The sequence below is a fragment of the Furipterus horrens genome, unplaced genomic scaffold (assembly GCF_987537825.1).
Source record: "Furipterus horrens unplaced genomic scaffold, mFurHor1.1.pri manual_scaffold_13, whole genome shotgun sequence".
In the NCBI taxonomy this organism is placed as follows: domain Eukaryota; kingdom Metazoa; phylum Chordata; class Mammalia; order Chiroptera; family Furipteridae; genus Furipterus; species Furipterus horrens.
The window spans coordinates 20468507-20481942 of record NW_028327183.1 but is presented as its reverse complement, the minus strand read 5'-3'; the positions used below and the strand labels follow the sequence as shown (position 1 = coordinate 20481942).

At 38.1% G+C, this 13436-nt stretch overlaps 1 protein-coding gene across 2 annotated transcripts in view; it reads left to right on the top strand.

Moving 5' to 3' along the window:
- The window catches only part of CFDP1 (chromatin remodeling protein CFDP1), a 99747-nt gene that overhangs the window by 12919 nt on the left and 73392 nt on the right, over positions 1-13436 (top strand). For both annotated transcript variants that reach the window (XM_090260599.1, XM_090260600.1), the window contains exon 5: positions 10009-10128. In XM_090260599.1, coding sequence (XP_090116725.1) covers positions 10009-10128 — 120 coding nt within the window. The remainder of the gene's footprint in view (positions 1-10008; positions 10129-13436) is intronic.

The following is a 13436-nucleotide window of genomic DNA, read 5'->3' as shown; positions in this document are numbered from 1 at the left end:
TTTGATTCTCAGTCAGGGCCCATGCCTGGGTTATGGGCCAGGTCCCCCGTTGGGGGCACGCAAGAGGCAACCACACATTGATGTTTCTCTCCCTCTCTTTCTTCCTTCCTCTCTAAATAAATAAATAAATTATATATATAGCAAAAGTAGTATTACAGTGAACACCCATATACCTACCATACACATTTACTGCTTGTTAATGTCTCCGTCACCTTCATCTGTATTTCTCTTTTTGTTTGCCTGAACCATTTGAGAATTACTTGTAGACATTAGAGAATTACATCACTCTTAAATACTTCAGCACTGTTTCCTAAGAACAAGGGCATTCTCCTTCAAGGTATAATATAATTCTCACAGTCAGTAAATTTCAAATTAATGCAGATTATTATCTAAACTCTGAGATAAAGAACCCAGATTTAAAATTTTCAATCTGTTACAGACCAGTACTTTCATCAAACAATAAAATGGAATTATAAAAAAATAAATTAAAAAGAAGTACCACATACATGCTCAAATTTTTAACAATAAATTTAACAGATATACAATTACATTTCAATACAATAGTCAAACTGAACATAAGATAGGAAAAGGAAAAGATTTTTATAACTAGCATGCTGTTCATTGAAAGTGTGAGTATAAAGCCCTGGCTGCTGTGGCTCAGTGGATTGAGCGTCGGCCTGCAAACCAAGTGTCACTGGTTCAATTCCCAGTCAGGGCACATGACTAGGTTGCCCGTCAGGTCCCCAGTTGGGGGTATGAATGAGAGGCAACCACACAGTGATGTTTCTCTCCCTCTCTTTCTCCTTTCCCCTGTCTCTAAAAATAAACAAACAAATAGTTTTTTTTTTTTAAATGTGAGTATAAGAGATTGATACAGGGAATCACCGTTATACCTTTTTATTCTGTAATTGAAACAAATAAGTAAAGTATCAATTCTCAGTAGTTAACATCTAGACACTCACTCTGGATATTAAGTTTTAAAGTTTTTAATGAGATAAAATAGCTTTTTCTTGTTAATTTATCTAATCTAAGTTGGGTTGGTGACGGTACTACTTCTGGAGGATAATGTATATGTAAATTATTTCTGTGCTGATTCTTTTCTTTAAAAAAAAACTTCATAAAGAAATTCATTTCAGAGATATTTTCATGAGGATAGAAGTGTAGATTTTAAAGCCATTTCACTAAGTTCAGAATTTTCATTTTTTTAATCTAAAATTAAGCCAATGATACTGTACATTTAAAGTTCATCTTGAATGCTTTATCAGTGTCCATTTTCAGTAGTTTATCCTGTCAAGTTAAAATTAAATTTAAGTTATCCTTCAGTGGAAAAAAAGGAATTCTGAATTCATGAATTTCCTGTTTGTGGATATGATTTTGATAGAAAATTCAGTTCAAAGCCTTCTATGAAACATTTTAATCTATAGAAACTGTTCTTCCAGGATTCTTAACTTTCATTTTACCCTTTTATTTTATTTTTTAATTATATTTTATTGATTATGCTATTATAGTCCCAATTTTTCCCCCTTTGTTCCCCTTACACCCAGGACCCCCCACTCCCTCAGGCAAACCCCACACCATTGTTCTTATCAATGGGTCATGTGAATAAATTCTTTGGCTACTCCCTTTCTTATACTGTACTTTACATCCCCATGGCTGTTCTGTAACTACCTATTTCTACTTCTTAATTCTCCTCACCCCTTCACCCTTTCCCCCAAACCCTCCTCCCACCTGGCAACTATCAGAATGCTCTCCGTATCCATGATTCTGTCTCTGTTCTTCTTGTTTGTTTTTTAGATTCAATTATTGATAGATTTGTATTTATTGCCATTTTATTGTTCCTAATTTTGATCTTTTTCTTAAATAAGTCCCTTTAACATTTCATATAATAATGGTTTAGTGATGATGAACTCCTTTTTTTTTTCTTGCCTGGGAAGCTCTTTATCTGCCCCTTGATTCTAAATGATAGCTTTGCTGGGTAGGGCAGTCTTGGCTGTAGGACCCTGGTTTTCATGACGTTAAATATTCCTTGCTAATCCCTTCTAGCCTGCAAAGTTTCTTTTGAGAAATCAGCTGACAGTCTTATGGGAACTCCCCTGTCGGTAACTAACTTCTTTTCTCTTGCTGCTTCTAAGCTTCTTTCGTTACCTTTAAGCTTTGGCATTTTAATTATGATGTGTCTTAGAGTGGGTCTCTTGGAGGTGCACCCTTCATGTGGGCTGAGGACACCCTCCTCTTGTAGTTGAGCTTTGGTTGCTGTTTGCAGATCACTGGGAGGGATTTACCTATGCCAGTCAGCAGATTGGTTGTGACCACTTACCATCACCTCTGTCCTCCATGGACGATCAGCTGTGCAGGGGCAGGGTGGTGATGCCCTGTTATGGTCTGTAGCTGTCCACTGGGTGCACTGGCCCTGGGGTTTCCCAGGTGGTGCAGGCCAAGGTCAGCCCCCACCTCTGTCTTGCCAGGGGTTGCCCTTGCTGAGCTATAAAGCAGTCTGAGATGGCTGCTACTCGTGCTGGGCTTGGAGATTCCCAGGCAAAGCCAACCTGTGAAACTAGGCTGGCTGCTGCTAGTGCTGGGCCTGGGGCTCACTGAGGCCAGCTGTTGCTTGTTTGAGAGGATTTAGGAAGTTGTAGAGCCTGAGCCAAGACCAGCCATTCATATGGAAAAGCAGCTTGGGTGGGCCTGCAAGTTAGGTGAGGTGGAGTCTCTGGGGATCCCTCCAAGGCATGTCAAACAGTGTTAGCCTGGTTGATGGAGTCTCAGATATGGTACCAGCTTGCCAGCTCTGTTGGGGGAGGGTTTAGAAAAGGGACAATGCCTCTGCTGGCCTTGATGCCAGACACTTTAGTTTCTCCCTCTATGCCACTGGTGTCCCTCAAGCTGCCACCCCAGCGCTGGAGCTCCGAGTGAGGGAGTCTTGAGTAGGTGAATCCATGTGTGGGTTCTTTCAAGAGGAACTGCTTGGAGCTTCAGCAGTTTCTTCCACCGACTCAATCCCCACTGGTTTTTGCAACCATGAGTTGTAGGGACTTATCTTCCTGGCACTGGAATCCTGGGCTGGGGGGCCTGGTGTGGGGCTGGAACTCCTCGCTCCTGAGATATCTCTCCCGAATTTTTATCCACCACACGTGGGTGAGGGGCCAGCCTGTTCCATGTCTGTGCCCTTCCTACCAGTCTGGAATCATGCGGTTTCTTTAATTCTGTAGTTGCTAGACTTCTATTCAACTCAGTTTCTGGCAGTTCTGAGTGATGACTATTCCATGTTTTAGTTGTAATTTTGATGTGGTTGTGCAAAGAGGCGAGCCATGTCTGCCTACGCCACCATCTTGACCGGAAGTCCATTTTTACTCTTACATTTTATTTGCTACTGAAAAACATGTTGAATCACTCCTTATGGGAGTACTAAGATTATTAAAAAAACCAAAGACATCAGAGAAGTAAGCAAGTTTTACTGTCCTGTTGAGATCTTTGAAATTGGGAAGCAACTGGTTATTTTTTTCTTTTGGAAACACTTTGTTTCCCAGTTTTTCAGTCTCAACATCGTTTTTTCTCTTTCGTAACCATTGTATCTCAGCACACAATATACTTCTATGGTCAGTTTTTAGTTTATTACATATAGAGTCATTTAAAATTTTAAGGCCTTAGTCTTACATAATTCATAATTTTTACTAGTATAGGAAGACTTTTTTTGGTAGCAGGACTTTTCTTGATGAAAGAAGCAGTGTGTTAATTTACATTTTAGCACGTGCTCCTTAATCTAAATTGTTTTTCTGTTTTACGAGCTGTGCTATTGGAACATGTTCTTCCAAGTACTTAGACTTCAAATCACAGTTGTTGACAATATAGCCCTAGTTTTATTTTACAGATCAATGTCAGATATGTTTGTCAGCAAGAAACTGATAAAGGAATTATTTATATCATGACCTCATGTTTAAATCACACATATACCATAATAATTTTCATGTTAGAAGTAATCTAACACACTTTAAATTGCATTGAAAAATCACTTGGGTGACTTTATTCCAGTTTTCACTACCATAAGCCAGATCCTGAATACTTCAAGCTATGATGTCATTGGAAAGTTGTACTTGAACTACCTTCTTTCTTTTTTTAATCCTCACCCAAGGATATGTTTATTGATTTTAGAGAGAGAGGAAGGGGTGGGGGAGAGAGGAAGGGAGAATCATTGATGTGAGAAACAGTGATCAGTTGCCTCCCATATGCGCCCCTACCCAGGATGGAACCCGCTACCTAGGTATGTGCCCTGACCAGAAATCGAACCCGCAACAAACTTTTGGTACCTGGGATGATGCTCCAACCAACTGAGTCACCTGGTCAGGGCTTGAACTACCTTGTTCGTCAGAGATTCACCAAGATTTCCAAGCAGACATATTTGATACAGTCTTTTCTAGGGTCTTGGCAATGTTTTTTGTTTGTTTTTTAGTAACCAGAAGACTGCAATGTACTAATATTAATGAATGGAATTTTGCATCTGCTTTGATCAGCTTTTTAGTTCAGTACTCTATGTCAAAGATGAACTTATTTTTTTATGTTTTCTATGTAAATGCTTCATTAGCCAAAATATCACTTTGGTTTTAGCACTGCAGGATCACAAACCACAGTTAATATAAGAGCCTTCATAGAATAAAAGCCATGTGACCTCAGTTGGCCTTCCCTTCTTTGGAATTACGTCTCTTATCATCATGTGATTTATTACTACTGCTGCATTCAGAAAAGAGGTGTTTTCTTTTCAAAAACAATGAGGCTTGTTTTGCCATCAGTAAATCAAGATGAAAAATAGATCAATTTTACTTTTAAAATTTTAGTTAACTAATTTAGAGTATATATTTTTAAAGTCTCACTTGGTTAACAATTTTGATGATTATAAAAATAATTTATAAAAATAAACGCTTACAATCCCACTTCTGGGTATTAATTTGAAGAAATCCAAAACACTAATTTGAAAAGATACAGTCATCCCTATGTTCATTGCAACATTGCTTACAGTAGCCCAGATATGGGAGGTACCTACGTGTCTACCAATAGATGACTGAATAAAGAAGTGGTACATATATTCAATGGAATATTGCTCAGCCATAAAAAATAATGAAATCTTACCATTGTGACTGATGGTGGACCTAGAGGGATTGTGCTAAGTAAAATAAGTCAGACAGAGAAATATAAATACCATATGATTTCATTTATATATGTAATCTAAAGAACAAACCAAACAGAAACAAACTCATAGATACAGAGAACAAACTGATGGTCAACAGAGGGGCAGGGGTTGGGGGCTGGGTGAAAAAGGTGAAGGGATTAAATACAAATTGGCAGTTATGAAAGTCACGGTAATGTACAGTACGGTTTAGGGGGAATATAATCACTACTAATAATTGTGTCTATCGTCAGGTGGGTACAAGAATTACCAGGGGGATCACTTTGTAAGTTAAATGTCTAACCACTACGCATATGCCTGAAACTAATATAATATACATGTCAACTGTCATTGAAAAAAATTATTAAAAAATAAATGCTTACATTTGATCATGTTTTGGAGTGTTAGTTGATCAGATCACCTAAACATTCTAATGTGATGTTACTGCACCTGACTAATACACTAATATCACGTGACCACCTTGCAAGTTTGACAGTACCTGAATTGATGTACCTTCTGTTTAATTCAGTGAGTCCAGATGATCATGTCTTGAATATTATGACTGTCAAACTGCAAACAAGTTTCTAAATACTTACTAATTCTGTCCCTATCTCATCTTGAACCAATGACAGGTAGTTTTGCAGCCCACATTTTAAGTGCCTCTATATATGATTCTACTTAGGGGTTCCCCCGTTATTTCACTAGTGTTCTTTATAACTATATTTCTTGTTCAATTTAACATCCAGTTCAGGATTATATACTGCATTTAGTCTTTTTTAGCCTGCTTAGAATTAGAACCGTTTTTAAGCCTTTTTGTATTTCTTTTTCTTTTTTTTAAAAAAAGATTTTATTTATTTACTTCTTGAGAGAGGAGAAGGGAGGGAGATAGAAAGGGAGAGATACATTGATCAGTTGCCTCGCGTGTGCCCCCAACTGGAGACCTAGCCCACAACCCAGGCATGTGCCCTGACCGGGAATCAAACCGGGAACCCTTCGGTTTGCAGGCTAGCACTCAAGCCACGGAGCCACACCAGCCAGGGCCTTTTTGTATTTCTTGACATATATTTTTTGAGTCCATCTGTGTTGTAGAATGCCCCTTAATTTGAATTGTTTCCTCATGATTAGCATCAGATTAATCATTTTAGACAAAAATACGACATTGATGTTTTGTCCTTCTTAGTGCACTACATCAATAACACCCAGTATTGGCAGTGATGAATCAGACCGCTTACGGCAGCTTGGAATTCTTCATTGTAAAAACACCCTTTTTCTTGATAATCTGTCATTTTGGGGATCCATTATTAAATAGTTCTTGATGATTTGAATTAGTAATATATTTGCTATCAGAAATCACACTGGAAACTGTGGAAGTTGTCCAACAGAGGGTAGCAGAACACTGATGGTAAACTTTTAATTGGAAGTTCTACAGAAATAATACAGAAGGTGTTTAATATGCCATTGGAAATAAAAGGATTTAAATATTTTAGAAATTTTTCTTGGCTTGCATTATTTTCCATGCGTCATATAGGATATCTAAAAAAGATTTATTATACCTTAACCACTGGCCCTAAATGAGTGTAAGAAAAGCTGGTGAGTAACTCTTAAGATGAGAAATGATTAAATTTCCTAATCAAATTAAATTTGTTGGACTTATTACCACTTATTAACATAGTTGTCTGACACAAATTTTCTATTTCACTTTTAGAGCAAATGAATGGTAATTTTAAATACTAGATGCGTTTTCAGGGAGCCTTCTATTTTTACAATTTGTCAGAAGAGGGCAGCACTATATCTTTCAACAAATATGAGTAGGGAAGCACTTTTTCATAAATATAGCATGTATTCAAAAGTAAAAATGCTTTTTATTTTAAAAACATACATTACAGACATATAACATGACAAGCGCAAATTCTCTACCTCCTAAAGAAAACAAAATCCCTGTGAATAGTTGGCAATTTGGCAGGATTTTTTAAAACTTATTTACACTTATATTTAGGTATCATAAGGAACTCTCATGTAGGAACTTAGGAGCCCTGAATTTTAATTAACAACCAGATGCAAACTTGGTGTATAAATTTGAACTTATCTTTTAATTTCTTTATGCCATTATTCTCCTTTTTCTTTTTGTCTTGGTATCAAGTTAAGAGCATTACTGCATTTTTAAGAAACGTGAGAAAGAGCTAGTTATTATGGGAAAATTTTCTAAGCATAAGGTAGCAATAGCACAAAGTTAGTCTTTTAGTTTTTTCTAATTATATTTTAATTGTTAAATTTGGGATCTTTGCCTTTTGTTTCAGTTTTTTTCCCCACTTAAAAGATGTGTAGCTTATTAACCTTGGGGAATAAGGAAAAATAGTACTTTTTATCCTTCCCTATCACATAACCAGCTGAGCCAATTAGCTCAGACTTTCCTAAATGATTCGTCTTTTGGAATAGGCCAGTCATGGAAAGTTTCTGCCTAAATAAAGACTTCAGGAAATTCTGAGTAAGTGAAAATGAACTGAAAATGGAATTTCTGCTGATAATACTTGAATTAACTGCTGCTAATATAGGCCTTTTCCTGTCAAAGTTCCTTCTTGTATATTAGAAGTGGTCTGTAATTTAGACCACTCCTACTTGAAGATATTTTGATGGCTGAATCTCTTATTGCTTGTTAAAAGTGGATTTCTTCTAGGCAAAGTAATCTTCTGCTAATATTACTCTGTCAATTAGCAAAGCCCCTGAGAGAAATACACCAGTTTATACAACTTGTTCCCTTGTGAATATGAATAGGACTTTGACACGAAGAAATTATGAGAGATGTTCCCATGGTTATACTTTTTCCACGCTTCCTTTATGGCACTTACTATATATAGATCACATACTGTCATGACTTATTTTCATGGTTGGCTGCCCTGATAGACTGTGAGCCCCTTAAGGGTAGAGGCCATGTCATTTTTTTTATAGGTCCCACATCTACAGAGTTCTTTTAGAATTGCTACTTGATCTTTGTCTGATCTTGAGAAAGTTAACTTAACTCCTTAAGATCTATTTTTCTCATTCATGAAATGTAAATGTGTCAGCTATTGCTACAGAACTGCTATGTAACAAAGCATCTCGAGACTCAGTGGTATATATCAATAAGAATTTTTTTTTTTAGTATATTTTATTGATTATATTGTTAGAATAGTTCTGATTTTTTTTCCCCTTCACTCCCTTCTGCCCGATACCCCCTCTCCTCCAGCAATCCCACCCCCTTAGTTCATGTCCATGGGTCGTGCATATAAGTTCTTTGGCTTCACCCTTTCCTATATTTTTAAAAATTAATTAATTAATTACATCAATAAGAATTTATTGATTGCTAGCGTGCTTCTGGCTCTCTGGGACTCAGCTGATCTAGGCTTGGCTCCAAGGTACTGGTTGGGTTCCGATCTGCAGCATGTCTTTTTCACCCACCTTAGACCAGCAGCTGCTGGTGTCAGGAGGCACATGAAAGAATAGAAACATATTTAAAACTTCTATTGCTGTCAAATCAGTTAGCATCTCACTGACTACCGAAACAAGTCACATGTCCAAGCTTAATATCAGTGGAGAGGGGGGGTATCTTTTAGGTCTAGAGGGAAGGAATGTTTGCTGAGTGATGGTTTAATCTATAGTATAAATTCTCTTATTTTTGATTCTTGACTCTTACTACTGAGAGGTTCATTTGGGGAGCTGAGGGACACACAAATTAAGCCTGATAGAAAGTAGGTCTAAATGTTAGAGGGTCTTGAAGGCAAGGTTCAGAGGCTTATGTGATTCTCTGGGTAATACTGAGCCATCACAAGAACTAGAGCAGGGGACTAACAGGGTTTTTGGCTTTGTTTCTTTTCAGTCACCCTTCAAGGTTAACTTGGCCGTCTTTCCCAGTGAAGGTTCTAAATACAAAACTCTCAAGCTTTTATTCTGTTACTTTTGTGGGAGACACAGTACCGAGTGCAGGAATGAGATGGCTCTTGTTAAGAAAATTTCGTTCTGGACACCTAGAAGGAAGAAGAGATAGACTTGCACTCCTGCGAAGATGGAATTGACAGGATTCATCTGTCATTATTCTTGGCCACTCTTATTCTGGATGACCTGGTCGGACATCTATAATACAATGACTATAATTTTTGACCCTCCTATAGATAGATTGGAATTTAAACAAAATTCCTCAGATATTTTTGTTAAATTGGCAAGCCTAGGCAGGCATTAGACATTTCTCCTTCTTTATCTGAAATTTTAGGTACCGTAAATATCCTTCTTTGCTCCATATTTGATCAGTTTTATTGAGGGCAGTTTTTGCAGATTTGAAGTGCTAAATTAGCCAGTTTTAAGGGATCTTGTCTAATCTTTGGTTTGTTCTAGGTGTAGAATAGGAACCTTATACAGAGTACAGTATTTCCAGTTGTTTATACTGTTGCTTTTCTCTCTGAAGTAATACCAATGTTTTCCTCCCAAATATTCCATCTCCCCGCTCCAACTCGTACTGGGCTTTTAAGTGTAAGTCCTAAGCTGCATGTGAGGTGCAGTGGGAGAGCCTTGCCCAGCCTTCACAGCAGTGACCCACAAGAGCTGTGGTTCCGTAGTCACTACCGGAGTGTTTCGTGCTAACAGAAGTAATGGAGGGGATTTCGGAGAGATCAAGTTTTAATGCATTATGGTTTCATTTAGCAAGGGAAAATGTCCTTACCTGAAACTGTTGTAGTAAACTTGAAACCACAGAGCTCGACAGCCTGAACTTATTGAAAGCCCAGTGGGCACTTTCCTTGTTGCCATTCATTCCTCTTTTTAGATTTTGCTTCTATCTTTTTATTCCTTTTGTAAACTTAATGTCTCCTTCCTTGGCACAGGGTGACTAAGGAAGTGGATGCTACATCTAAAGAGGCCAAATCCTTCTTCAAGCAAAATGAGAAAGAAAAACCACAGGCTAATGTCCCTTCAGCTCTGCCGTCACTCCCTGCTGGGTCAGGGTGAGTATTCTGATCCCGGGCCCAGGTGCCCCTGGCACGTCGGAGAAGCTTTAAGGACCCACTTTAACTGTAGCTGTCATGACTCCTTTCCTGAGAGAGGAAATCATGCTGCTGTGCTGCCTTTGCTGAAATATTTGCCAAATGGAAAATGCAAAGGAAAATTAGCCATAGGTCTCCCATTTTATATCAGCCTGAAAAAAGTCCTGATTTAGGGGGTGGGTTGGGTGGGGGAGAGAAATTAGGGGAAAAGGGGACAACTGTAATTGAAAAACCAAAATTAAAAAAAAAAAAAAGTCCTGATTTACAGGGTTGATCACAGGGCTGAGCACATAGTAAACTTTACACTTAAGAAATAATTTTTTTAAAGAAAATTTCAGCAGTTCTTCGGAACATCTAATGAAGATTTGTGTTGAGCACTCCCATCCCCAAAGGACCTCAAAGGAACACAATAAGGTCAAAGCTGAGTCACAAATAGTTCTATTGACACATTTTCAGGAACTTAATAGTCTTTCTTCTTTCATATTTTCCATATTACTTGAGTTATTTTTAGCTGAAGACTAGAATAGATTTATTTCTCTTTGGAGAAAATAAAAATCCCTTTCTTTTTAACTTATGTGTGAGGCTTCTCACAGTAAGTAGGAGAAGCCAGGGTGCTAGCCTACAGCGAAGCGGGCCTGGGCCACAACACCCCATAGGTAGCACTGGTCACCTGCTGACTCCTGTGGGACATCTGTGTCCCTGAGGCGTTTAGGGTAGAAAAGTCACCTATTAGGGCTTCTCTGACCCTTCTGTCAGAGTTTACCACTTCTTCCTTCCCTCCCCAAACACGCTGATGTTATTGCTATAAGCAGTAAAGTTTGTTGTTGTTTTTTTACATCAAGAAAAGAAAAATCATTGGTTTTCCTATCAGATTATGAACTTTTCTAGGACAGGCCTTTCCGTGTCTGCGGCGCTGGCTCCAGATAACACTTTGTTACACTGGTGTGTGGGCCAGGGTTACGTTTAGCCAGACGCAGACCCTGAGAGGAAGGTCTGAGTGCAAATCCTTAATGTGTGGTGATTCCAGGCAGCCCCAGCAGGGAGGCGGAAGGGGGTGGGAAGGAAGCCAGCGCAGGATGCGTTACCCAGCAGGTCCCTGCCGGTGGTGGTGGCGGTGGCGGCTGGTACTCAGTCCTGCTGGGGAACTCAGGAAGAAGGTTGAAGGGCACGACGAGGCCAAGGAGCTGTGATATCTACCCTTTAACTCCCGCCGTCACTGGCTCAGCTGCTTCCGCCTGTCCTCAGTCCCCAGGCAGTGAGCTGCAGGTGCTTCAGCACGGAGCTGCTCTCCGGGTGTGGGGTGTGCCGTGGCGGTGGGGGCAAGGCGGGTAGCTGGGGCTGTGGCCGCGTCTGCTCCATGCCCTTGATTTGCTTCTTACTCCAAGTATTTCCCACCGGCTGGAGCGACTAGGTGGCGGAAGTCATGTAGTAGTTACACGGAAACCAAAGGAGGTCAAGGATTGAGTGCTTGCTACCACAGTGGAAATGGTACAAACACTGAGAAGGCTGCTGTGGAAGGATCAGACTAACGGGAACAGAGTTCTCCAGGCCTGGCCCAGAGGTTTTTAAGCTGTGGTTTGCAATCATCATTTAAAAGAAATGAAATAGAATAAAAAATATTATAGTGCATCACATAGGAAGAGTAAATATTGTTTTGTAACACTTTTATTTCAGTGATTGATGTGCTTGTCACAAAATAAACTATTTTGAGTGAGAGCTGAGATTTTTAAAAAGTGAGCTTGTAGGCTGAAACAACATGTTTTTAGCCTTATAATCATTATATTATTTGAAAGGGATTCTCTTCAGACCAGTAGCTTTCAAACATTATTGACTGTCACTCATAGTAAGGAATACATTGTACAGTGTACCCTAATACGTTAAAAGTGAGAAAGTTGGTGAAATAATATTCTCCTTTACTATATATGATGAACTCATGATTTTTCTGTCTTATATTATGTGTGATTTTTTTTGAAATATTATGACTCACTGAATTAAATTCACAATTTACTACAACCTGAATTTGAAATACTACTGCTTTAGACTACATATGGAATTAACCTCTTTTACTTGAGTTACCAGGCTTATATCTTGTATTATTAAATAGAGTCTCTTGCATTTATTAGAAGAGTTACAGTGCAAGTTACCTCTGGATTAAGTGCCAGATAGATATAAAGGCAAAGGTTCTTCTACCTTAGGTTTCTCGCATAGTTTCATCTAGCACAATTTTCACTTCTAACCTCCTTGGCTATTTCTTAACCCTGCGGAGTGTTGTGGCTGATCTGAGAGATACAAACAAACTCTTAATTCTTAAGTATGGTTACATGTATCAGGTGCATAGGTTTAAGGTCATGACTAGCTACACATTTGTATGTGACTAATGTTAAGCCACAGTGTTTAAGCCATCAGTTTGGTTATAACACGTGTTTCATAAGGGTGTGCGATATGCGATCGTAAATTGTATCTGAGAGAATGTGAACTCTAAAGTCAGTGTTGGTGTAGTAGTTGGTTTTTTTGTTTGTTTTTTGTTTTTTGCGAACTTCAAAGTCAGTGTTGTGTTTTTTTGTTTCTTGTTTTCATTTGCCATTGAAAATGGCTGGAAAAATATATCCATTCAAAAATCCAAGAGATATTGAAGAACTTCAGCGAATGCTACTTGAGTTGCTTATCAAAATGTTTTTGCAAGTGTTGTGAAAAGTATGCCTTGATCATAGCAGTGTTGTTTGCGATGACTGTTACAAAGGTTTTGCAAAGCCAACTATTGAAGATTTTGATTAATTAATGTTAAAGATTTTTTTGTTGTACTTTTAGCAATATTCATGTTTCCATTATTTGAAAAGAAAATTTTTTATTTTTAATGTTTTTATATTTATTTATTTAATAATTTCTAGATTGTAACTGAGAATAAATAAAAATAATCTATTTTATTATATAAATATAATAAATGCAAATTTGCAATGTTTAAAAAATTTTTTTTTGCATTTCAGCACATACTAGTAATGAATATATCTCTTGGATACACATGACCTATGCTGTAATTTTTTTGACCACAGTCTCCACAGGGTTAAAATAATTCCTATTGATACTTAGAGATTCTACTTGGAAACTAATGTTTCAGAACATACTCTGTTACTATGATTATGAAGATAACTAGAGGAGGGAGAAATGGTAGCTTAACAAGGTCAGCTTGTGTAAGTCACTAAGTCACTCACATGGAAAGATGACTGCATTTTGTAACCATGCCTTCCTTTCTTAGAAAGAGCCAATAGCCT